The 26,662-nt window shown below is 36.1% G+C and overlaps 1 protein-coding gene across 8 annotated transcripts in view; it reads right to left on the minus strand.

The window, feature by feature from the left end:
* The window catches only part of LOC124640945 (proteoglycan 4-like), a 65,749-nt gene that overhangs the window by 25,976 nt on the left and 13,111 nt on the right, over nt 1–26,662 (minus strand). For 5 of the 8 annotated variants that reach the window (XM_047178913.1, XM_047178912.1, XM_047178918.1 and 2 more), the window contains exons 2-5: nt 24,066–24,250; nt 14,168–14,182; nt 8,027–8,229; nt 7,173–7,211 (exon numbers count right to left, since the gene is read on the minus strand). In XM_047178913.1, coding sequence (XP_047034869.1) covers nt 7,173–7,211; nt 8,027–8,229; nt 14,168–14,182; nt 24,066–24,250 — 442 coding nt within the window. Of the gene's footprint in view, nt 1–7,172; nt 7,212–8,026; nt 8,230–13,652; nt 13,862–14,167; nt 14,183–24,065; nt 24,251–26,662 lie in introns of those variants that run through there. The other 3 variants (XM_047178914.1, XM_047178917.1, XM_047178920.1) reach the window with 3 other exon arrangements.

The following is a 26,662-nucleotide window of genomic DNA, read 5'->3' on the forward strand; positions in this document are numbered from 1 at the left end:
TTTCATACTGATTACCTTCTATACACTTAAAACATCCAAGGCAAATCAAACATTAAAAATATTATGCGTGGTTTGACATTAAATATTACGCCAGCAATTTCAAACACATTTATGATTTTTTCCGTATTGTATTCCGTATTACAACATAATGAATGATGATTGATGTAATATTTATATCCATCCATAAATAGGCAGTTTCAATTTGTTTTACAGCCATTTCCCGTAACTGAACCTATTTACATCTTATTTGCTCATACCATATACTGGTGTACCTCATAATGGTCAGTTTATCAGAAAATATCGATATTGCTAACAGAATTGAACTTTAAAAGCTATAAATACTTAATGGCTATGCGATGCCCTACATTATGTTAGCGATAAAATAGATTCAAGTAGGTACTAAAACTGATATTGTATACGCGAAAGGCAAGTCTGTTTTTATAACAACATCAAGGTTGAACAGCTCAATAATTTTAGGTATATTTTTTAACCGATCTAGCAACGAAAAGTGACTAAACATTTCCGTTTAATTTTACAGCCAGCAAAAAAAAAAAATCTGCGCAAACGCATCCAAATCCGGTATTTCAAACTAGGCCAGTCAACAAAGTTCTCGAACAGTCTCCAAAACGCTGACATGATCACGGACCGCGAAATTGCATAATTAGTAGGAAAAATTTCGCCATTGACAAATTAGCCCGATATAAGGCCATTGTGTGGCAAAGACAATGAGGTGATGACGTCATGAGGTCAGTAAACCACGACGGAAGCAGCGGACGTGGCCTGGATGTCGCTTGGACTTAGTTTTGCAAATCAACTGTTGAAATAGGAAGGTGATTATAAAATTGTCTAGGTGATATCATGGATAAGGCGTGTATTTCCGATTGTCTAATCCTATATGCCATAATACTACATTTTTTTTGCATTGTGTATTCTTTTAATTTTACTGGTTAACGAAAACCATAAGCACGCACCTATTCAGTTTAAACTGAGCCAACAGTCACCCATCCTGTCTACAAACAGCGGTAAAAAATAAATCCACAACCCTTCAAAGATGAAGCCTGAAACCTTTTCGTCGAATGACAAAATTATACCCGATGGCAGAAAGTATCTTCCGAAATACATGAGACTATCAACTACAAATTCGACAAACCAATCAACAGTTAATATCGAAAAGGCTTACAATTTTCGAATAGTGCTGATTGCATGTACTCGTCCAACATTCAAATCGCGATGACTTAACCAAAGCGGAGTAATTTATTTATAATATTTCTGCAGTGAGGATTATAATAAGACCAGAAAGGATCGTCTAGTGACCCTATATGGTACTGTACCGCAAATTACATATGAATTAGTGCGAAAGTAATGTCAAACTGGTACACTGTGGGCGCGCAATATTGACCCACTTCCGTCCTTTGACTTATGACAAAACGGGAACGTTCCATTACACTGTAGGCCAACAAAATGTACAACATTTTTATTTGTTTACTTTCAGTGGTTTTCCTATTGTTTACAATTTGTCTTTATGTTTTGTTTTTGTTGTTTGTTTGGCCGTTTCCTTTGAATAAATATGTAATGAACAAATATGCATGCCTTCTTGGTGACCGTATTGCTGTTTCACAAGTCACCTGAATTAAATTTTAAACAGATGGCCACTCTGAAAAACATCCTTTTTATCAGTCATTTATATTTTTACATGACTACAAAGTTTGAATACTCATAAATATCGGTGAAATTCTTAGTACACGTAGGCTTCCTGACATAGATCTATTAGAAACAGCTGATCCTTTTCGTAATGGACTAGTAACAGTTCATTACTCACATCCATTCTAAGAACTTAAGATGGATTACTTCATACATACAAACATCAATTGGAATAACCATTCGGACAAACAAACAGACAGACATACATAAAAAAGCTTCTCACATGCACCTTAACACCTTGACATAAAGGCTATTTTTGAGAAAATATCACGCTGTATATCTTTGTATTTCATGTCATAGACTAATTAGACTCGTGTCACATGCAGAGGGGTCGTATTGTTAATCTAGTTAACGCCCTTGACAAGGCCTCGAGTTTGTTCGAAGGGCGGTTATGGGATTGTTTTAAAGTGTTAATTGGTGTTACGATATTATGAAAATTGATTTGGTTTGTTTATTTAAAGTAGTGTTGGTAAAATTGCGTGTGAATGTTTAGGAGCCCGAAACATAAAGGACACAAATTCATAAAGTCCGAGGTCCTTAATAAATGCAAAGCACGAAAAGGATTTCTCTAATCCAAAATGTTCAGTGATCGAAAACAGTTTCTTTGTCAGCTCTTAAAGAAGTTGGGGTTTTTGAAACTGCACTACCTCGATGTCCTTCTGCGAGTTAAATTAGCTAGCTAATAGAAATAAAAAATAAACAAACTACATAACTTCGTAACACATGCCGCCCAGACTTTTAATTAAAATCCGCTGAACACTAAACACAGTATAGGCATGTGACCTAAATAGTTCTAAGTCTAGAATCCGGAATGTCAGAGTTGAAAACCAAAAATAAACTGAAAACAGGCTTAATTGTTAGCAAGCACGATACGCGTACAGATTACTTGGTATTATAATTACTACCAACACATTAATGAGTAATTTGAGCTAGACTGTTTTTTGTTAACTTTTTTGCCGAGTGAAGGCAGAATTCATTTATCTTTTTTGTCGCTTCTGTTTTGATTTAAATATTCAATGAGCTTGAATTAATTGTATTTGTGAATCAGAACCTTCGCATTGAATGTTGTTTTAGATATCATAAAAGGTCAGTGAGTTGGTGTGGTCTGTTTAATGAACTTTCAGAAACACCACACTTTTATTAAAAACTAGAGATATCTAATGGATTTAGATAAATATCAAGCTTAGGGTAGTGGCTACATGTTAGCAGATTTGTTCCCGATTATATGAGCAGCTGTCATGCGATTTTTCTATCTATCGCGCAAATGCGAAATTAGTTGAATGGGAAACCCTTGGAACTTAGTACAGGTATACAATAAAAATAAGTTTCTTATCACTATCCGATTATTAAATAAGTACATGAAAAAACTGCAGATATCATTGATACCTGTAATTATGAAAGTCAATAATTAAAATAAATTCAGTTGCAAATCTAATCAGACGATAAGGATAGGAAGCAGATAAATGTAGCGGAAAATTTATTATCAAAATTATTTTAGTACTTAGTAAACAAAAACATATGGAAACTATTTTAAAATTATAAATATTTGTTCTTAAGGACCAAAGGCTCCGAGGACATCTAAAAAAGGTACCAGGTGTCCATAATAACTAATAACAGAATAAATTGGACATTATTATCAATGTAATCATGCAAAAAACAACTATAAACAAAAAGTGGTTTTAAATTCGTGTTCCTTTTATTTTGGCATGCAGTGTAAGTTGAAACAGATGTCCTAATTTCACGCTCAATATAATAGTCAGTTTAATAAGTCGCGGCTCAGATCCTGACTGATGAATGGGAACGTCATAAATGAAGGCATATGATCAGTTTATGCTTGATATGGTATGATGCTGAAGTGATGTAAGCGAAATTTTGGTATGGAGAAAGATGTAACCGGTACGTAAGGCGGGGGCAGCTAGTACCTATACTCATTAAATCAGAAACTGCAGCGTAATTTTATCAATAGATTGAGAATTGATCATTTTGTGTTTTACTAAGCAAATAATTCCATATAAAACGTGACCAAAATATTGAATCTAAAAGACCATCACCTTAGCCGTACAAGATTACCCCAACAAAAAATGCCCATATAAAATGGTCCATTATGTTTGACCATTTATTTTTGCCACCAGGTGTACTTCACGTTATAGGTACACCTGCAATCAACAGTTTTTGTTATCAATTAACAAACCAGTTTTTAATCATATTAATAAAAATAAATGGTCTACTTATGAGTCATCATGACATGCCTTGGGATGTTATTTATAAAATAACTTTTATTATTAGAAGATTGATCTTTTATAATGGATCTGTAACCAATTACGGTATGTTTGAACATACCCAGTAATTCGTGTACCGAAAATATTGTTTATCAACTAATATTTGCTCGAAGCATTTGTGTTGAGTAAATACAAGCTTCTTAGGAGGCAAAATGTTTACTTACAGCCAGTTTCTTCATCAAAAGTTAAAGCCAAAGTAAAAGTCAAAGTAATGACTAAAGTTAAAGTAACGGTTAAATTCAATTTTTCTATGAATTTTGCTGTCACTTTAGCCTTGAAAAAACGAATTTGACCGTTACTTTAACTTTAGACATTACTTTAACTTTAACTTTTGATGAAAAAACTGGCCGTTAGACATCTTTGGTTTCAACTAAATTAAATACACATAGTTACTAGGAAAATACTCCTTCATATGTAGCTCTGTATTAAATATAAATTGGTATTAATCAAAATATTATTGGTTCCACATGCATACCCATTGACGATTTAAAACGGCTGATTCAAGTGTAAGGTATTTCACTTTTGACGCAACATCACAGATATAAGACTGACGAAAATCACATAAAAACAATCATCAACATTTTCCGAGATCATTGTCTACAAGTCTAGCATACATTCCTGCGAGGTTTATAATTAGTTATGTATGACATTCTTGTACAAATGTGCTCGGAATTTATTATTAAGAATATGATTTCATGCATGGATTTACTCTCAAGTTATGTGATATAAATATTCAGATTTCGTTTATTAAGTTGGTTTATTTACGTAAATACATTGTTTTTCGTTGTGAACACAGAATATTAAGTGGGCCGAAATTAAACGTCAATCAGGGCTTTTTCAGGAGCTGAAATGTTTTCTCAACAGCCTGGTGTTTTTTACATTACTAGATGAGACTTGTAAGACCGACTTACCGAACCTTTAAGCCGTACGTCGCACTTCACACTTCACTGTCATACTTGATATTTAACACGAAAAACGTGTAATGCTTTTTATAAAATTAGGGGTGTCAAATAAACTACAAGAGATTGTCTGTAAACTCAAGAAATTACAGCGCAAAAATTCCCTTCACATTCCGCGACCATTTTTCAGAAATACAGAAACGCTTTTAGCTGTAATAAAGTTATATGAATCATCCCTAAGGGCTAGGCCGTCTGTATATTGCACCCAGACATAAGGGTTTATTGACATTCACCCTTAACTACCCTTGGAGGTATTAATGCCTATGTATCGACTATCGACCAATTTGACCGTCGCGGTCGGGGTTTAAAAATGGAACAGCCCGATCAAATGGGTCGTAGTTTTCCACTGAAATGGGGTTAAGAAATGGTAGAATTTTCCGATCAATATATTGCAGATGTAAGTTGTGACTTTCATTTAAGATATGTAGGATTAATATGTAGAAGGTAAGAAGGGAAAATATGTATCAATTTTTAAATTCTAGACATAGTGTTAGGATGCCAAACGGTATGATCAATAGCGCATGACATTTAATCAAGTAAATGTCAATTATTTACACTCAGCTGACATCGTTCGTGTCTACATTTTAATAGACAACTATGTACCTACTTGTAATTATTTTTCAAAATGCAGTTCAGCTTTCTCCTTCATTGTAAATAAACAATAAAGTGAAGTCCTTTGAGACGGACGAGAAATTATCAAGGATGTTTTTAGAAGAATAACTTACTTAAGAATTTTATTGCTTAGCGAAAGTTTTCTAATACTTCTTGTAAAGTATTTTTCCTTTTTTTTCAGTTTTACACTTCTCCGTATATTCTTATATTTCTTGCAATGCTTTTGGCTGCTATATAGTTCCCTGGTGGTCGATACAGACGTCAGTATCAACTACAAGTCTCAAGTTCAAGAACCCTATACTAGCAAGGTCTTGATTTCAAATAAAAAAGAAACCAGTACTAAGTAAGCTCAAGCCATCAATGAACACTAAATCTAGTAAGTAAAAAAAAAATACTAGCAAACAGGACCATTCTCAATACGATATTTATTTATTCTTTATTCAAGTTTGTTGCAAAATTATCATAAAAATATAACAGACGGAACCGGTCGCATTCGTTTTGTTATGTTTTGAGCACATTATTATGTTAGTAAACCCGACCTTTTGTGCGTTTTGTTGTCAACTAAGTTGTTTGCGGGATTTTCTCGTGTGAACTTCGGCTAAGATATTACTAATCGCCTTTTAGAGAATTATTATTAAAAGAAGTATCGACTCATCGGACGATAGCGAAGTACTACTTATAAATCAAAAAGGTGATTATTCAATGGCCAACATGTTTTATTTCTTTGCAATTACCCACGTCAATTAGTTATGGCATGCTTTCCTTTATGGAGATATCAAGTTTTTTGCCATCATCTTCTAGAAAAATTTTATAGCACCCATAATTTTCATTGAAATATCTACATTTCATGATTCATGGTAATTTTATTCTCCAATTTAAAGTAGTCAGGGGAAACCCTACCATATAGCTAAGATATCATTGAGTAACTATGTACACAAGTATATCTGCAATTCAAACTAGGTGATTTATTATCATTGTCCTTCAACGAACGCTATCATAAGTCGCGTCACTTCTGGTACTTATGTTTAATCTATTGATAGTTTTAATCATATTGTAGTGACATAAAGGAAACAAACGCTTGAAGTTATCATAACAAAAAACATTGTTATAAGTATGCTCCCTAATACTATGCTGCGACAATAGATTTTTAGAAGATTTTGCGGGCACAATACTTCATTTGTATTTCATTGCAAATGATTTCTTAAGAGAAATTAATTATAGTAGGTTCACTGAAGACTTTCAATTGTTATTCTGGGACGCGTTCTGCGACTTTTTTCTCTGTTGATTCTTTACATACCTTAATCGCACTGGGGTATTAGGGGTACCCTTACAGGGCTTATGGAGAAAATATATACACATTTACGCATACTTTCAATATACTTAATTTCTTATGGTAGGTCATAAAAACAACACAACACAAATCATGCTTCAATCATGCAAACTAAGCTACTTACTACACTATTTTAGCTTCTTTCTCTACCTGCTAAGCTATATACAATTTACACTTCTAGCATCGAAATGCGGGTCAGATTAAAATTAGTAAAAAAAACTCAACATATCAAATTAGTAACGATTAAATAAAAATAAACATCAACATAAAGTTCAAATAAAAACTGCTTACAGTGATTCAAAAAAGTTCATCTGATCTATGGGGTTGGTACTGGTGGTTGAGAAAAATAAAAAACACAATTAGTGCACAACAAAATAAAAGAAATTAAAATAAAAAAATAAGGACTGTTATTTACTGGGGTTCCTTCGCGATTTGTGTAATACCGACACCCGGTGTGAACCCAAGAAAGCTAAGCGAGGATATTCTAGAAGCTGCTTACTTTTTCTAATAAAAATAACCCAAAAAAATACATCTTAAATATTACTTATACCGGTAATGCCTCATTCGCATTTATTTCCAATAAAATTTGAAATAAATCGCATCATTAATTAGGCATCCACAAAAAATCGTCCTACACAGCTTCGCCCTTCAAATGTTTTGTAAACAAAACCCGCCGATGTCCATTGTTCACGAAAACAATAAATACAATTGTATCGCTGAACCAATTGATACTTTTTATATTGACATCGAAATGTCCAATATTGTTGATTAAGTTATTATTGAGCCGACGTGATACCTACGCAAACATAAAAAAACACATTTTCATGTAACAATGGATATCGGAAAAGTGTGAAAATGTAACAATGTAGTGCAAAATGACGTGTTCTTAGTGCCCTTAACTAATCGAGGAGCCAAGAGGCCTCAATTAGGTCCAATTAGTGATTATACAGATTTTGATGAGCCCCTGTTTTTCACCACGATACCTGGACTATATAGTCTGAAATCACCAACCCGTATTGAGCAAGCGTGGTGATTAATGCTCACTCCTTCTCCATGTGAGAGGAGGCCTGTGCCCAGCAGCGGGAGTGGGACGATAAAAAGGTTGTAAGAGTAACAATTGACAAGTTTAACATATGAGATCTTACCTGCGCGCGGCCCAGAAGAAACCAGCCGAGTCTACCGGCTCCAATAGCCGAGGTGTGGACGAGCCGAAAGCGAACGCCGGCCGGGGAGCGGAGCGAGCGGCCCGCTGTCGCTCCAACCGCTCCGTCCGATCGCGTTCCCGTTGCAGCAACGCCTCGCGGCGCGATATTGATGCCTCCCATATCGCGCGCTTGCGTTCTTCAACCTGGAACAAGATCATAGTAAAATCTTAGTGTGTTAAAAACTTAGAAGGTATAAAGCAGGTATCAAGCGTTTTTCCATCGAGGAAGATTTTTTCGCTGTCCCTTTTCTAGTTCTGCTGTCTTGTCATTTGGAAAGCAAATGTGTCCATGTTTATGAACCCTATTATATCCTTAAACGTATTCACACATTTGGTCATACCCATGTTTAGACATTTCCGAAGAATTATTAACTTAAATGCATCCAAGCACTTATTCCACACCCAATCCGGTAAAAGTAGCAAACCAGACATATCTTTTGCAAATAATCAAGGTGGTTAGAGCCAGATATTCAGAAAAAGGAGTGGCCGATAAACATCCAATAAACTGCATTTAACAGTTGGCTTAATCGATTTTACAACACGAAACTGTTTCGATTACATTTATTTACTTAGATAAATATTGGATTAGGAAATAGTAAATTTAATGCAGTCTTTATAAGACATGGTTCTACAGAAGCTTGTTAAAGTGATCTGGAATATTCCAGAATTTTGGGCGACTGCGGTTGACTTAAGCCGTACATATTGCAAAGATTAGCTTCTTCAGGGTTGTGGGTGCGACTTGATAAATAATAGTGAGCTTACCATGAACGATTACATCAAGGCAGAGAGTAATCATGTTAGATCTAACATTACTCTTAGGAAATAAAATGTTTCTAGAAAAGTATTTATGCAAAAGAGGAAATGAGAGTAGATTGCTTGCTACCATAAACTTGTTGTTGTTACTAGAGACCCGACCCCGACCACGGATAAACTGAGAAAACTATTGGACAAAGAAGGAGAAGTTACTACATTGGTGGTCCATGTTGTATGGAAACTAACTTAACTCTAAACAAGTAAAATTCTAGAAATGCAGACAAAACTTCAGTAGGTATTAGCAACAACATTAATGAGAACGGTAGTTTTATCAGCGAGGAATTCTATGACAACATTGCGAACAAATTGACTGTGAATTCAAATAATTAGTTTCATACAATATAGACTTCGTACCGAGTTCTAGTCTATTGTCCTAGTCGCATATTCATCATTAATTTATTATTAGAATTGACAAGACAATACGTTTCTAGACTGTAATAAGTAATTAGTAGAAGAGTCTAGACACAATAAGGCGCTACTGGTCATATAAGAAACAATAAAACATTTTTATTTTGAGTTATGACCTTGACCTCCATTAGGAGCGCCAGTCAAGGTTGCCCAAGGTTGTATGATATTGAAGTTCAAGACTCTACAGAAGCTCATTATAAATTTTAAGCTTCCTGTGGTTTTAGGAAGCGTAATCGTTTTAAGTTTGGCGTATAAATGATCGTTTTAAAATACGCTAATCTTTGTCTATTATATCTTCTAGTGATTTTATTCTAACAGAGACCTACACAATCGGTTCAAGGTTACTTTTGTAGGCAATTACACAGTATTAGTGTATTGAGATCCTCATTAGTATTCGCAATTCATACAGTCAATTGCTTTAACTCTAAGTAAATTTCCATACATAAATTAAGGCTAGTATATGTATAATTGAAAGAAGACTTTAGACTCTGTTTTGAATGATATAGGATTTCACAATAGCCACTTGAAGTAAATCGTAAAAGTGACCCAAAAGCTTAGACAGAAATAGGTAACATTTGTGCTAAGAAGTGCCAAGTAACACGTCGTGAAACAGTCGTTTAAGAGCACTTTGCTCACTATTTTCTCAAGTGAGCAACTTTTACGAGAAAATGAGAATACAATAATTCCGATTTCCAGACATAAAATAGTGAACCGGTTTTCTAATAATAGACAATAGGAAATGCTATAATTGTGTTCCTGATTTACAATGTGATGTTAAAACTGAAGATGATTTATATAAAACTGTAGCAGAGCATCATTGAGAGGTTACTCATCAAAGTATTCCTAGACGGGCTCGTCAGCAGCCAGAACAAAATATATAGGCCCAATTATGTCATACACAAGAAGAGAAATTCAAAGATCCACCATAAAAAGATCATGATCTCATAAGTCCACGCTAGATCTTGACGAACAATATAAATTACGTAATAAAAATACCAGCCGGTACGAATAAATCTTGGTGAATCACTTAACAAAAACTGTCCAAGGGCCTGATAAGGAAATAGCGCGTAAGCCGATATCTCCGTTCGGCTTGACCGGACGCAATCGCTGATCCAGCGACGTCGGCTAGGCAAACAATGTAAGAATATAAACACGCCTTTCGACCTATCAAGGCAGGCGAAAACTTTATGAAATATAGTGTTATTTTTAGAGAATTACTGGAAACGGCAAAAGATATAGATGGGGAACTTAGACATGACCTACAGCATAAAAGATATTAACAATTTTGATTGAGAGATCCCACACTGTCTAGGAACAAATGGCGTCATAATTAACATCTCAGATTTTAGATTAGCCAAACAAAAAGCCGCTCTTCCTACACATGAAACATTATGAGATATTGCAGGTTATCTGAGCGCCTGACAGTCGACAGGCGTGGATAGATGACCTTAGCACGTTATTAACACACAGGTGAATGCCCCACCTCTGCCGCATAATCCATTGTAGCAAGAATAATGGTAAAGGACAGGTTGGCCTTGGCCCTATTCATTACAGGGACCACCTACCAGAAGCTGTTTTCCAAGGTACGAAATTCATTTCTTAAAATGGATGTCTCCAAGATTCGGAACAACAGGAAGTATGCATCACCGCTCGTTCGGATCGCCTGGCACGCCACGAGCGCCGTTTAAACAACATTATTAATGCAAAATATTCACTGTATCGTTTTTATCACACGTTTTGAACATACTGAATACGGGTAATGAATGTTCGTGAGAGAAATGGAACAATACGACGAAATATGTTGGTATAATGAGCTTGACATGCAAGGTTTGGGATCGTAAACTTTTTATTATATAACTAACATGAAAATAGGCTTACTATAACATTTTAAGTACCTTTTCCAGATCGATTTCTCCGTCTACTGCCAAAACATGTCTGATTACAGAATCATGTTCTATGATAATGTTTACGTCGTTAAAATTTAGAGCACGCCTCATCAGCGGTCTTTCCGAACATCAAGGTAATTAGCATGGCTGCTAATTCAAGGTCATTGTCAGACACATGGTAAACTTCACGTTATTTTAGCGTACCGACCTAATTTGCCAGCTATGTCAGCGTCATGTCTTTCTCCACGTAATATTTGTCAACTTTTTGTAATATTGTGGCTCCCATTACGCTTTGGATCCCTAAGGACGGTATATCCTCAGTTACAGACAATATCAAGTTCCAGGTAGGGTGAGGGCTTCCAACATTGTTTAGTCATGTTTGTGGGAGATTAAGTGTGAGTTGTTTTAAGCTACATAGATACAATTTTCCTCAGAACGTCTCAGAATTTGTCTTCAGTCAGTACATATAACATCACATGCTCAAACGTTTTTATTATCTTGAAATCGGCTACCCAAAACTCGGCACTCAAGTAGACCAACGCATCGATTATTTATTTTTTGAGCTATTTTAGGATAAGGATCGTTATAAAATATCGTTCTGAGAATGTACTGAACCACTTATGCTATTAAGAAGACACGCAGGAAGTCCGACTTTCATTTGATGTTCATTGAAAAATGCGCCGAGATTCGTCCAGTATGGGCTTGTGCATAAGATATTTTATAAAACCTGTACGACATTTATAGATCAAACTGTTAGTGTTGATTTAATTGGCTTTTTATGAGTTCCGAAAGATTAATCGTGGTTCAACTTTATTGTTGGCTGTAGAATTTTTATCTATTTTCGGACATAACACTGGCGGATTTTTAAACATAGCTTGATTTATATTAATCGAAGATGTGTTTACTTAACGAAGGGCACCCTAATAAAGTGTATTTGCTATTCGAACCGACAGTTTGCATTATAAGCATACTCTAATGGTCATAGGCATAGTTCGATCCTACTACTATCAAACATTAGCAATTACTTTCGTATACGGGATTAACCTATCTGTTGCCGTATCTTCCTATCACGTGGGTTTAGGAACTGTTACCGACGTTATTACACCTGTTTTCAACACGGGATTTAGGGACAGTTAGGTGACATGCCAACCCACAAATACAAATGCTTCAACAGAGGCCTAAGACGGTTAAGCTTAACGGTCGTCGGTCTAACGGCTCAAATGTGGCTAACAGAATAAAGAAGCTATAAACCAGTAGACAGATTTTGTCAAAAAACAATCACACTGTTTGTATAAAGCAGCCAAGAATGCAAGCACAGAAATTAAAGCCTAAGCACAATAAACAGACAGAAATGACGACAGCAAAACATTCTAAAAACGGAAGCAAGCGCGTAAAGTCAACAAAACTTTATACGATATACGTTTAACTACAGAACATCGGATTGTGGTGAGATACGTGAATAATTATGAATACCGGGTTACGCCCACGAGGGTTAACAACTGCGGTAAATCGCTGGGACTAGATGGAGTCAAGAACACTACATTTCAAGAATGCGGTGTTTTCTTGCAGAATCGGATGACGTCAGTCTTTTCCAACCAATATTAGCTTTATCATCATCTGGCTTACTTTCTTCACAACTCAACCTGGCTTGCTGATCTTTAGTATCCGGTATTTGAGCAATGTTCCCTTTTGTTGCTCCGGGTTCGTGATTACGTGGGTCCTTCCCAAGTCAGGCGTTTTCATCAAAATGAAATTTCTCCGCCAGCTGTATTTCGGCGACGATATAACTTGTTTCTTGAATTGACTTTATCTGTGAGGTTTCGTGCCAGTTTGTACAGCGAAGCGACTGATAAGTACACTACATTTTCTGCTTTTCTGAAGTGGCATTCACGTCATAAAGTTTATTTAGAATACTAGAATAAAGATGGTAGTTTATAATATAGTTTCCTTTCTTTGAAAAAACCAGCACCAAGCAATTGCTTTATTAGAAATCATGTCTACTCATATCAACCCTTGATATATGTATACTCATTCTCCTCAGTATTTACTTGATAACAATTATGATTATAATGTTTGATTGTCATTTGATAAAATTTTTTGATCCCGATTGCGAAAAAAACAAAATTGCCATAGCAAGAAAAATAATCACTTTGTAATTAACGTGAAACTATACCTCAGCAGTTTTTATAAATAATGTTTGGATGAATCAAATTCTTAGGTAAACGTTGCTAATTTCTGCAACGTCCCTGAGACACTTTCTTTTATCTCGGACTAAATTCATCTTATCTTAGTTTGCTTAGAACCAATACAAATAGATGTTACTTTCAAAGATAGCTGCATTCAAAGAAGATCTAAAACATTTATACATCTTTTCTCACATTTTATAACTTTAGTAGCAAAAAATACCAGACTGTTGAAGTTTGTATTTTCAAGTCAGACAATTTCTCTTTTATTGCTTACCGTAGGTTTGAATTCTTCTTTATTTTTAGTCCAGTGCATGTTGAAGCTTTTTTAATGTATAGAGTTTTCTTCTCGCTATAATCATTAGCAAGTCAACTCGCGGGTTGATAATTCTACATCAGGACATTATCTTACTGCTTTATATCACTTACACTCGGCACAGAATTTTGAACTTCACCAATTTTACAAGTCCCAATTCCAACACCAACACACACTGAATTTACAACGCCAGAATTTCACTGAACACAGCCACGCCAATAAACAAAACCAATATCGGACAATATCGCACTTCCTACTTCGAATTTACAACTACAGTGGCAGTAGCAAAACTTCTCTATATATAAAGCAACAATAGAAACATTGCTACAGCTTCTGCGGTATTTTATATCGTCATTGTATCGACGTAGTCAATCGGAAAGCCGGCTTAGCGGCTCAGGCGCGCCACTTTAAAGCCACACTGCGGCCACAGAGCAAAACTTGCCCATTAGCAGAACTGAATATTCAAGTGTACTTACTGCCGTATGATTTACCTGCAAAGAGATTGAACATAATCAAGTCATTTGTTAATTTTACACTGTTTGAGACAGTTTTTCTGAGTTTGTCTATATTTTTATGGAATTGGGCACCGGATATTTGAATGAATTTAGAACCAACTTCACTCAAACTATAGGTATCTAGATTTCTGTTTGGTCAACATTTCACTAATATCTCTTTTACACATAAGTGTGAAATAAAAACCAAACGCTATAGTCGCACTGGCAAAACACTCTTCCTCATAAGACTTGTAAATACTAATCCATTATAAAAATAAGCACATAACGGAACGTTCTTATTCACAGCAGTAAACTAACCATAAAAATCCAATCAAAGAAGCTGTAACACTCAATTAGGCACAAACCACGCCTCGTACCGCGGTGTCGCCTCTGCTACCAACTAATCCGTTACCCGAGCAGTCCTGAAGGAAGTGACTCCCTATTTTAGTCGACTCCTTGACGCATGGCGTAGAGTTAATTTTAAATTATTTTTGATGCTCACCCGGTGTATTTTGTTTAACTCTAGCTTACGAATGTTTGACTTTAAGTAGTTTGAAGTAAATTGGATTTTGTATTTAAGAGTTTAATGGGAGGACGACGTGTGGGGTCTGAGTACAATAATGGATTTAAATTTTAGAATCTACAAACAGCTTATCATGCTATTATTGAATAGAAATATGAAGCGTTCAAAGATCATAAGGTCAATTGGTCGTATTATGACGGGATCTTCAATTTGCAAGTCAATGATGTAGGTAATACGAATAACATAATGATAGATGACCCAGTAACATTAGAAAAAGTTTGATGGATCGATTTAGATGCAATTATTTATTTACAAACGCGACGTAACCGTGATTAATTTAGAGACCTCATTATAGGAAAGAGGACAAAATATACGGGCAGTTGAATTTGTAGCAAAACCAAACATACCATGACAATATTTTAAGAAGTAAAGACATTAAGGATAAAATCTTCCATTGTAGCCTTGTGGTGTGACTTCTTTGTATATTTATTGCTGTTATTATGATTTATGACATTTAGGTACTACTTTTCTTAGATTAGATTTCCTTATGTAGCATCATGTCTAATGAAGTCTCTATCTACATTTATGTTGGCGACTAATTCTCAAGTCTCTTCAAGTTTATGGTGTAGGTGTAGTGTTTATATGCTTCGCTAATAAAATCTGTGCTAGTTTTTACTAAGATGCATTACTCTATGGATGGGAAGTATTAATAGCAGTGTTTGAACATAAACATTTAAAGAGTCGACTGATAAGTAGGGTGCGTAAGTAAAGTGGGGTAACGTGAGATTTGATTTATAGCAAATCGTTAGCCAACTGTATTAACCGCAATATCGGCATTGTCAATATAATAATGAAACGAAATAAAATATTTTCCTCGATTGCTAACACAATAAAATCAAACACTATTTTCCCTTTAACGATTGCTTTTATTATAGCAGAAGAACAAAAACCATAAAAACAATACCAGAAGTTGATCCCATCAAAACACGGTCACTTGCGCACGCGCACCGTACTCCACTCGTAGCGTGTACGAGTTGGCGTATGACCTCATTGACAATAGAGCACTTATGTAACGCTGACCTGGTCACCTGATGTAGCATTGTGTGCGCAGATAACGTGTTCAGATCAATACGATATGTCCAATTTAGTGGGAAAACGTGGATTTGTTGGAGAACTTTAAATTAGTTTAGCTGTCTGAGATTGAAGACCGTGATTTCCAGTAAATTGGCAACAACAATGTACATGTACATAGATCACTTTCTCAATCAATCGAAATTGTTAGACTTAATGATGTTAACTTACTTTTTAAATATACGTTGATATGGTTGAAAAAGGAAAAGGCGGACCTAAAAATTGGAATGTCGCATTTAGTGAATTCCGCCAACCATGGTGGACATAGCGTTACTTCTCGGAGATCATTAACTGCAGCGATTAATGGGGAAGGCCCATGCTTGCTCAACAGTGCATATCCAGTCGTTGCAGGTCATGGAATTTCAGTGAAATTAACTAAAACGCCTAAATTGTACTTGAGTGTTGAAGAACCCATAACAGTCAGATTTTCTTAAAACCAAGTTATAGCAGCACCAGATCTCTGTGATAAAAAGATTTATAGCATTCGAAACTTTATACAACCTTCAAAAAAACTAAAAATAACTCCAAATGTTGAAAATAATACGTCGGATGCACAGTCGACAGTTGCAGATCCATATCAGAATAACACGGTCGATAAACATGCGATACGAGTGTTTGATAAGACAACACCATACACCAACCATTACGTTTTCTAATTATTAAATGGCTTTATGTGAAATTCTAACGAGACAGCTTTGATGGATTGTATTTTGTTAGTGGAAAGCGGATAATCTCTTAAAGAACTTAAGACTATTAACGCATCTTTTGACACCAGCGAAACGAATTAAGCTGATAAGACTTGTATATCCGACTATAAGACACTGTGAAAGTAGGTTGAAGAAAGGAACAATATAAAAAGGAAGATAAATAAAGTATGATAGGATAAGCAAACGAATACAAGTTATAATTTTGCCATTAAATACATAGAAGCGGCTCCGCCCACATGACATTGTACGTCGGAAAGGTCATAAACAAATTACATAAGGATGACGAGTAATATTCACCTGTACATACCACAGCTAACTGAAGCGATATAAGCGGCACCAATATACTCGTACACGATCCTAAGCATGACTTGTTCCTTTCGGAAGAGCGGACTTTGGCAATAAGCCAGTAACGTGTTCCGGATGCAAAAGAAACGAAGGTGACTACTGCATATCATCAAAATTAGTAAACAAACATCTCATAAATGACTATCTCACAATGGAATTCTTAAATAATAAACAAGAAATCACAAACAGGTTTGCGAAATTACGAGCCGTCAAATTAAAAGAACCTTGAGATTCCACGAATGATTTATCCAATGAATTGATAGAAAAAGGTGTGCGCAATTGGAAATTTCCTTTAATCCTTGCTATGTAGGACAATTTACACGATCGTTAAATAAACGATAAAATCATAATCTGTTCATAATCAATATTCTGTTGCTCATGTTAAAACAATCAGCGGGTGTGCGTGGGAATGTGTGACGTCACTTAGCAAGGACGTGTTATGTAAAGGTGACGTGCTTGTAACTTAACCATTCAGACTTACTGATGCGGATCTCACGAATTTTAGGAGAATATGCAGTAGTATTGCAGATATTCGGTACACTGCTTTACGATCTCTGAGTTGTACTGAATAGCGAGTAGTTTGACCAGTCTTTAGCGATAATTACAGTCCTCTTAAGAATTACTGCCAAGTACTGTTTCTATTGTACCTATACAAGTTTACGATTTCTAACCTGTCCGACACAGGAGAAACAAAGTCCACTCCAGAGTAGTAGCGTCAATTGATACTAGAAAACGTCAATCTCTCAACATCCATGCCAATTTCATTTGACCCAAATATTTTCTTCCCAGACCAAATATTTAAGCACATCGAATAAAATATAGATTTCAAACGAGCATTCAGGCTCTGGCTGGTAAAAGTCGCTAATCAAGCTGCACCGGCGGTTAGAAGTATGCTAATTGCAACTCGTAATAAAGGTCTAAGGCAGCCTGCTCACTAGGCTGTTGGACGCGTTTGTTAATGCCACGGCCGACGCGCCTGCATTATTCAGTAGAACATGTTGTACGTCACTGTACCCTCAGTGTCTCAAGCCGTCTGGACTGACGACCAAAGGATTTAATCTTCCAAGTGCTAGCTGACTTGCTTCTTAAAGGAATGGGATCTTTGCTTGCAATTTACAAGTAACTTTGGTCTGTCACGCTTTAGATTGAAAAGGCAAAATGGCTGAATCGATTGGGATTATATTTAGCATAAGATAACGTAGTAAGCCTTAAGAATACTTTTTACCCAGGAGTGTAGTTGTAACCCGAGGTAAAAAGCAAAGGCAAAAACAAATCAGAGTAAAATCAGGTGCAATCATTTGCAGACGGGTTAAAAGTTCCAGCCAATTGCACAGGACAGAAGCACAGCGGTTTATTGACCGCAGCTAGCACAGTCCGTTATCACCCTTATTGATTGCACAGACTAACCGCAATCGATATTGCGGAACCCGTGTTAATATGTGAGAGAAGATTGTGTGAATGGCCATATTGGGTGCAGGCACTGCAGGCTTTGCGTCTTTAGTTGATGATGTGAGAATATATTTTACTTGTAGGAGAAAGTTTGTGTTTTCGCTTGATTTCTTGTTGGACATTTAATTTCAATGAGAGTATATTAAGAATGGTACAGTACAAACCTTATAGGCTGTAATGCAACTATCTGTGTATGAAATAATTATCGTCTAAATTCTTTGCTTCCACTTTGGCTTCTGAATCCTACTCAATTCTTCGGATTCACAAACAATATAATTGCGACTGACATCAAAATTATAACTTTAAGGACTCGAAAGATACTTTGCTACTTAATATCCACTTAAGCATTCTCCCTTACAATTTCATTCCAAACTGGCTTCAGGAACACAATAGCCTACGCTTGTATCAAAAGATTTCCCTGTCGTACTACAGAGTTTAAATAGCAACGCTCTCATTGAGCGTTTCCTAACTCTCGTATGACGTCACTACCAAACTATTACTACGAAAATAGCCCAGCGTCTAGGGCTTCTACAGCTATATCCAATACATGTTGTGCTATTGTGTTTAACTTGCTATTAACACGACCCCAGTGGGAGGGGTTAGTGGGGGATCCATATATAGCCAGTGCTACATTGCGTCGAGAATAAGCTACAACTCTACGCCATGTTAAGACCAATGGCAGCTTTTGAGGCTTTGATTTTGGGATTCGATATTCAGAGCAACTTGGTTCACGATCAACCAATCTCGCACACGGTAAAGACCTATTCATACATTATCAGGCGTTCTCATCAAAATACCTTCTATCTTTGATGAGGTTACGCTTGGTGTACTGGAAAAGCCTTAATCCTCTCAGAGAAAGTACAATTTTCGACTTAATTAACTTAAACTCACTTTAATGTTACTTAATTTGGTCACAAGAGTTTTGAAACTCATTCGTTGAGCCATAAGGGACGAATAACGTAGACATGTAAGGTACTATTTATTCATGACTCCATAGATTCAACGCAACAAATTACCGCGAAAGCTTACCGCTATACAAGGTCGAATAAAATCAATGGATTATATTGAGATAGGTACGTATAAAGCTAAACATATACATATTCGCTTTCACGCATAATATTCTTTACAAATAATAAGAAAAACATATCCAATAACTGGGGTAGAAAATATTCGCTTTAATAGAGAAGGTTATTGAAGATAAATGCCTTTTGTTTAGGGATAAGGGTAGGCGGCTTCAGCCATCTTTTACGAGCACGTTTGCATAAATTCTCTATTTATTCTAGCTGAGATATAAGTTATGTTAGCCTTTGTATGTTCTAGCGGTATGTCTTCATAAAAATGGGTGAGGCAGTTCTCCAAAGCAATAATAAGGAAACCCACCGACTAGTAGAGGTCAAACCTAAGAGCAAAATATTAAGTTCCGGGCTAAAAATGTTGAACACCAAAGCAACAGCAAAATTTTCTTAAAATTGTTACTTCTACAGCAGAACCTAACAAGATTAATTTCATCTGCCGGTCCTCCGACGTTCGGTACGTGATTTAATCCTAAAAACTCCGATACGAAGCAAGCGTTCGCTTAACCCTTGTCTACTAAATCTTGATAGACGATTCAGAAAAAGGTAAAACGATATACCTTGAAAGCTTTTCCAAGGAAGTAGACGAGGTAGAAAAACAAAACAAGGTCACTGAAATCACAAAATGACCTTTAGTTTTAGCCAAATGAGAACAAATATCAACCAGATGCGACAGCTGGCACTTGGCAGCTAAGTTACAAACAAAAAGAAGCCAGAAGAATAAAGTTGCAGCGTTGTGAAAGTTCGCGTTTTTTGTAGTGCTTTTTATGACCAAGCGTTTTGGATAAATGTTATTTGGTTAAATGAAAATCGGAGAAATGAAGTGGTTGTCTAAATGGAGGCGAAAGTTAAGATATTCTAAGTTCTAGCTCGAAGTCCACTTGAGTAACTGAGGTTAACAGCAACTTATCGAGTACATACACTTAAAGAGACGTAACAAACAAGATTCTTCAGGTACGCAATATCTTCTCAAAAATTAAAAGAAAGAGAAATCATTCACAAAAATCGACATTTCATGTTGAACCAGATTAGGTCTGATTTGCAATGAGACGTCTCTTTCAAAAGCTCTTATAATTTGAGGTCAAATTCGAGACTTTCGAGGAAGACCAAATTGTATCGCCTGCGGTAAGCCCTACATCAAATGCCTTTCAGCGAAATTGCGCTCTTGAGCCGTAATCCTGTCCAAAACGCGACGTAGACCCCAAATACGATGCCTTGGAGATTACATAGATCTCCATTCACCCAGAAATAGTACCGAACAATGCTATATAACATAAAGTGGAAACACGAACACATACGTTTGAAACGTAATCGACTGGTGCTTACCTTGAACTCAGACCTGACAAATGAACCATGTTTAATGTGAACAAGAATAGCACATCCGAAACTCATAATGTAAATAGTATATTTAGCCTACCTTGTTATTTTCCTCAAATCATTGTTAGGTATTTACCTACAGTCTGGTAGTGCAACAGTATACTTTCAGTGTAATTGACTGGGAATTTAGAGGTCAGCTAATTTGCAAGTCGGTAACGGCTATTTGTCATCGTATCGATAGACAGCTGTTCGTAATAGAAAACTGCTTGCAAATTGCAGGTTTAGGTCAATTGATACTGCATTATTTGTTTAGAAGACGACTTGAATAGGCAAGCTATTCTTGAACCGGAAGATTCTTTGAAATTCAATGTTTTTGTCAAGTTTATGGTGTGCATAACAGCAAATCAAATGGCTACTCTTTATATGAGAGGAGGATTCATTATGTATCAACAGGCCTATACTTAGAGATTGGTTGATATTGAGGTAAAATCAATTCTAGACTTCATGTTTCTCTTAGATATTTTCTTATTAATTAGGAAAGCATTAACTATTGATTACAATACCCTCATTAACCTCAAAAACAACAACATAATAACAACAAAGTTTTTGTTTTGCAAGTTAATTTCTAATTTTCACCGTCTCGTGTGTTACCGTAACCATTATTTTGCTCGCACAGAGAAAGTAGAAGCCCGGGTTCAATTGCCGGCTTGTACAAGACATGATTTGTAAAAACTGTAAAACATGCTTAAGTGAATATTGTTTTGAAGTTTCGTTTAATATTATACTTTGACGTTGGGTCAAGTGGTCTTGGAAGCCGTTATCAAAACATGTTGTCATCGTTTCTATTTTTAAATCAAAATACGAGACACTTTTGGGTACAAAATAAAGGTTTGGTACCTGGCTGTCTAATATCGGGGCATATGATATAACCTAAAAAACCTTCCGATGGTAAGAACTGACTACAATAAGAGAGAAAACTGTCGTAGCCATAAGCGAGTTTCCATAGCCATAAGTTAGTTCTCGAGAGGAATCAAAACTTCAAACATCACTGAGCATGAATATGAATAATCATGTCAAAAAATATAAGATAATAGTGTAACATGAATATAGAGTGTTCCATCCACGGATGAGTACACATGAAGCTTTACTGTGGCTTTACACCAACTTCGGTTGATATCCAATTTACCCAAAACGTTGTAAGCAGGTTTCCAGCAAAAAGCGGTTAAGTAATTCAGCCGACCCGTCTACATGTACTCAAAAAGGCGTTCCGGTCATCATTTATCAAGCGGATTTAGACCCTTACAATGTCTTTGCTAACAATTTATCTCTCGAATCGTTAGAAATTCATTTACAAATAGTTTTGGGCGAAGGGGACAATTTGTATTGAATCAATTATTTATAGAACGTGAATATCAGTTGTTGACCACTTAGGATATTAATATCGATCACAACTTGGCGCACTAATCAAAAATTTGTTGTTGGTTGTTGTATAATCGGTGTTTCAATGCATGAATCAGACTGTACACGCTTGTTTTCCTTTGAAATATTAAACAATATGTATTTTCAATTTCCTCTAGATACGAAGTATCGACAGGTTTTCAGATCTGAATTCTATTTATTGAATTTAAGCAATGATGAACATAGTAATTAGCGGTAAAGACATGACCTGTCTACAACAGAAATGTTTGTTCTGTTTTTCTTCCTACTGCTTTTCACAAACCACAGTGCAAACATTAGGTTTGTGAAAGGCGATAATGATCGAAACAATAAAGATGGCCATAAGACATTAGCATGGTTATCAAATTTATTTTACTTTTCGAATATTCTGGGTGATGTTAGATTAGTAGTGTTTGTTTTTGTTAATGATGTAACGTTGTACGTTAATGTCAACGTTTTAAAATACTTGCCTTTTGTTTTTAATCAAAATATTAATATAAGGTGGGTAGAAAAATAAATAAATAAATGTAATGTCTACCTACGGTTGCGTTTAGAAACGCGTACAATTATTTGTTTCGTTAATTAAGTATTATTTATTTCTTTTACTAAACTGATTAACGTATTTTTAAATTCATATTTATTATAACAACTTGGGTCTAGAAATAAAAATTGTAACTTAATCAAAACTTAAAAACAAACAGTACGTAGTCATTATCTGTATCGGTGCAACGGCAAGTTAAACCAAATTGGACTTCACGTCATTGTGATATGGTTTCGATTCTTTTACCTGGACTGCTGTACCAATGCAAATCGGATTCGTTCGCTACTCATTCACGGGCGTGTACCGTGAGGTTGGTTAGCTGCTTTAGCGACTCGACCATTTTTAAAATATCATCACGGAAGACACACGTTCACGCGCTCCTTACAAGCACTCACTTTTGCCAGTCCTTAGTGCGTGACGTTAATCGTGGTCTTAACGGTTTTATTTTATAATTTTGAAAACATATTTTTCAAATTTCGTTTAACTTATTCTCTATATTGTAGAATCAGTGCATCTCCCCGTATTGGGTAAGTGTTGAACAATTCGTGTAATTGCTACCACCCACCTATTGGGTGACCGTTGGCAAATGACTTGCAGATTTCATCTTTTCTTGCTTTGCACATTGTCGCATCATTTGTAGCCTTTTTCATCATCATAAGCAGTCAGGGTTATTCTTTTCATTTGCTTATCCCTGCATCTTATTTTTTATATGTTTTATACATTTTATATAAAAATTACATTTCAGCTGTTCTCTGTAAACTCCGATTCTGACTGTGAATTTGCACACATTCGCCTTAAGCGCACTGAGCTTCTGCTTCCTGCTTCCGCGGCAAACACAGTCAGAGGAGGACAATCAGAAATGGACATTTATTTGAATGGATGTAAATTCCAGGGTCCAAAGTTCGGGTTCAAAGTTCGGCTTAAACTCCGGGCCACGGCTGATCCGTTGGCCGAACGTCGACAGGCACCGAGAGGCACCGTGCACCGATTACCCTCTACCATACTGCATCACCATCTGCGGGTCGTCCACCCTGAAGCGCCTCCTCGGCTGAGCGTCATCACCGGACATCTCTCCACGTGAAGCCAGGACAGTGCTAGCGCGCTTTACCTCCATATAACAAAATTAATTTTGCTGACGGGCATTCGAATCGCGACCTTGGAAATAATTTTTTATGTTCACAATGTGGGGTTTAATTTAAAATCTAAACCGTCCACACGCTAAACGTGACAATGATAATGATTTATGGCCGATTTTTCAACATTTGTATGTAACTTGCTGAATAAAAAATATGATAGTTTGACAAAGTGTTTAGGGACTATTGAAACACCGGCCCTTACTCTATTCGTCAATTCTCACCTGTATTCGCCTCTCATCATCCTTAGCGCGCTGCTCCGCCTGTCTCCGACGTCTATCTTCGTCTCTCTTCTCCCTCTGCGCTTGCGCAGCGGCGGCGTGTGCGCGTAACTCGTCCAGACGTTTCCTCTGTTCTGCCTCGCGCCTCTCGCGGGCTAGTCGTGCTCGGTCTAGGGCTTCTTGAGACGCTGTTAAACAAAACATTAGTAAGACTCATTGAAATTGTTAGGACATTCATATTAAAGGAGAAAGCCGACACCAAATAAAAATTGGGATAAGAAGAGGATCATGATATTGAAGTGGAATATATTATTGCTTGTATGATGAGAATTTGAGTCTCCAATAATTCTCTTCAAGACTTCTATAAAAGGAATTTGATATTTTCGAGAATGTAGACCGTTCTGAACAAAGAAACATCAATTTGGAGTATTAAGCTACGTTTGACATTTAGGTCGATATATCTTAAACGACAAAACCAATAAGAAACCCAATATGGCGGAACGCTCGCCGAGTCTAAGTAATGGTCCCGTATTCTGTTACTACCCCTCAGTACTTGGCAACGGGATGAATTTAGGTAGCTCAAAACTTGAACTAACAAACTCGTGTCAGAATTTTAACGAGTTTCATAAGCAAGTTGGCCCTAAGGCCCTTAAAATCTTAGTGGCAACAACTTGGCTGAGGAATTATTGAATTAACCGTACTTGGGGCTACTGAATTTTTCCTCGAAATAACCTTCAAACTCCTAGACAGATGATACAATCTTTTCTGCTGAAATAGATTTTATGATCGCCTATACAAGAGTCAAGATGGTAATAAAGCCTTCAAACTCGATCAATACGACGTCGTAAACAATGTACTGCTTGAGCAAGCTTATGTAAACTCGGAAACCTTCAACTAGCCACAAAATGTTCGAAAAGTTTCCCAGAAATATTCTACCCGTAATGTATTTAATGGGAACAAATATAATGACCACCATAAAATGCTTTGATACCCTAAGTTTTGCAACCAGAAATATCTACTGAACACCAGAAAAATAAAGTCTAAAAATGTAATAGTATCAGCTATTTTAGTCACGACTTCACTTTAAATTGTATTCGACCACCAAATTTAGTAAATGATCACCAACTCTTGACGACCAAATTAATGTATTATTTTTGCCTAAATAAGTCACCGTGATTGCCATAAAATGTAGGCTTATTACCAAATAAAGTATTATGATGCCATATTAAGTTATGTGTCCGGCTTGCAATGCATGCGTGAGTGTCAGTATGACGAGTGACAGGGGAAAATGGAAGAAAATGACATATTGCGCCGACGCCAAGTAAAATTGGGAACAGGGCAGGAGAAAGAAGAAGAAGAATGTGTTTCTCAATACACTCTTATCGCACTGTTTAGAGGCATGCAATAGACAATTTTCCACGCTAGTGCAGGAAAAGGGTCCCCAAAATGTTATTACATTTATTTTATCAGGCCGAACTTATTTTTTTGGAGTCAGTTTACTTAAACAGGATAGCAAGATGTAAAAACTTTTTTGATGATCATTTACTACTTTTGGTGATCATTTACTACTTTTGGGATAACAATGATTTTTTTGGACTCATTTTGCTTAAATAGGATAGCAAAATTTAAAAACTTTGGTTATAATCTTACTTTAAAATGGTGGTTTAATTTTGGTGATCATTTACTATTTTTGGCTTACGCATGATTTATTTTGGAGTAATTTCACTTAAATAGGATAGCAAAGTGTTAAAACTTTGGTGATAGTTTTACATTAAAATGCGAGTTTCATTTTGGTGATCATTTACTATTTTTGTCTGCTGTTTGTTACTATATCTGGTGATCAGTTAAACATAAGCCGTATTTAATTTGCCAGAAAATATTCGAAAATTTTCCCAGAAATATTTTTCCCGTAATGTATTTAATTTACATAATTCCTTTCAAGAACTCAACTTGGGAAAGCACTAGTTAATACGTCTTCCAATATTTTTTTCGATTATTGGAATTTCTTATACCTATTAGACGATTCTCAATAAAATCCATTCTGGAATTCCCAACATCTTTATTATTGTAGGATCCATTAGGAAGGCTATTAGAACCACAATCTGACTAATTGATAGACATAACAATACATTTCTACTAATCGTCCCTTTCTCCAAGTATGAGTGAAGACTCAATTCGATGCAGTCCACTTCTAAAGATCGTATTTAATGTCTGTAAAGCGGTGTTCTACACTTGGTGCTCAGCATGTTGGAGAAAGTTTCTTATATTTGATTATAGTTTACAACATATGATATGACTCAGGCCCCATTGTTTTCGGAAGGTAAAATTATCACATTTTTGACGAAGACAGTAGCCATCTGGTTGATGTTGACGAGGAAAGCAAAATTACCTCAGGAAATGCATATAAGGAAGGATAGGAATTTCCAATAAAATAACAGATTCTCGTCAGCTTATCACCGCTAATAAATATGAGCGATTTAATGACAACTCTAATGAAGACGACGCTATCCAAGTGTTGAAGCGTAGATATATCAGTATAGCGCATCCAACTCGAGCTTGAGATACAATCAGGCAGCCACACGAGCAACATGCTAACGCAC

Source organism: Helicoverpa zea, chromosome 21, assembly GCF_022581195.2.
Source record: "Helicoverpa zea isolate HzStark_Cry1AcR chromosome 21, ilHelZeax1.1, whole genome shotgun sequence".
NCBI classification, from domain to species: Eukaryota; Metazoa; Arthropoda; class Insecta; order Lepidoptera; family Noctuidae; genus Helicoverpa; species Helicoverpa zea.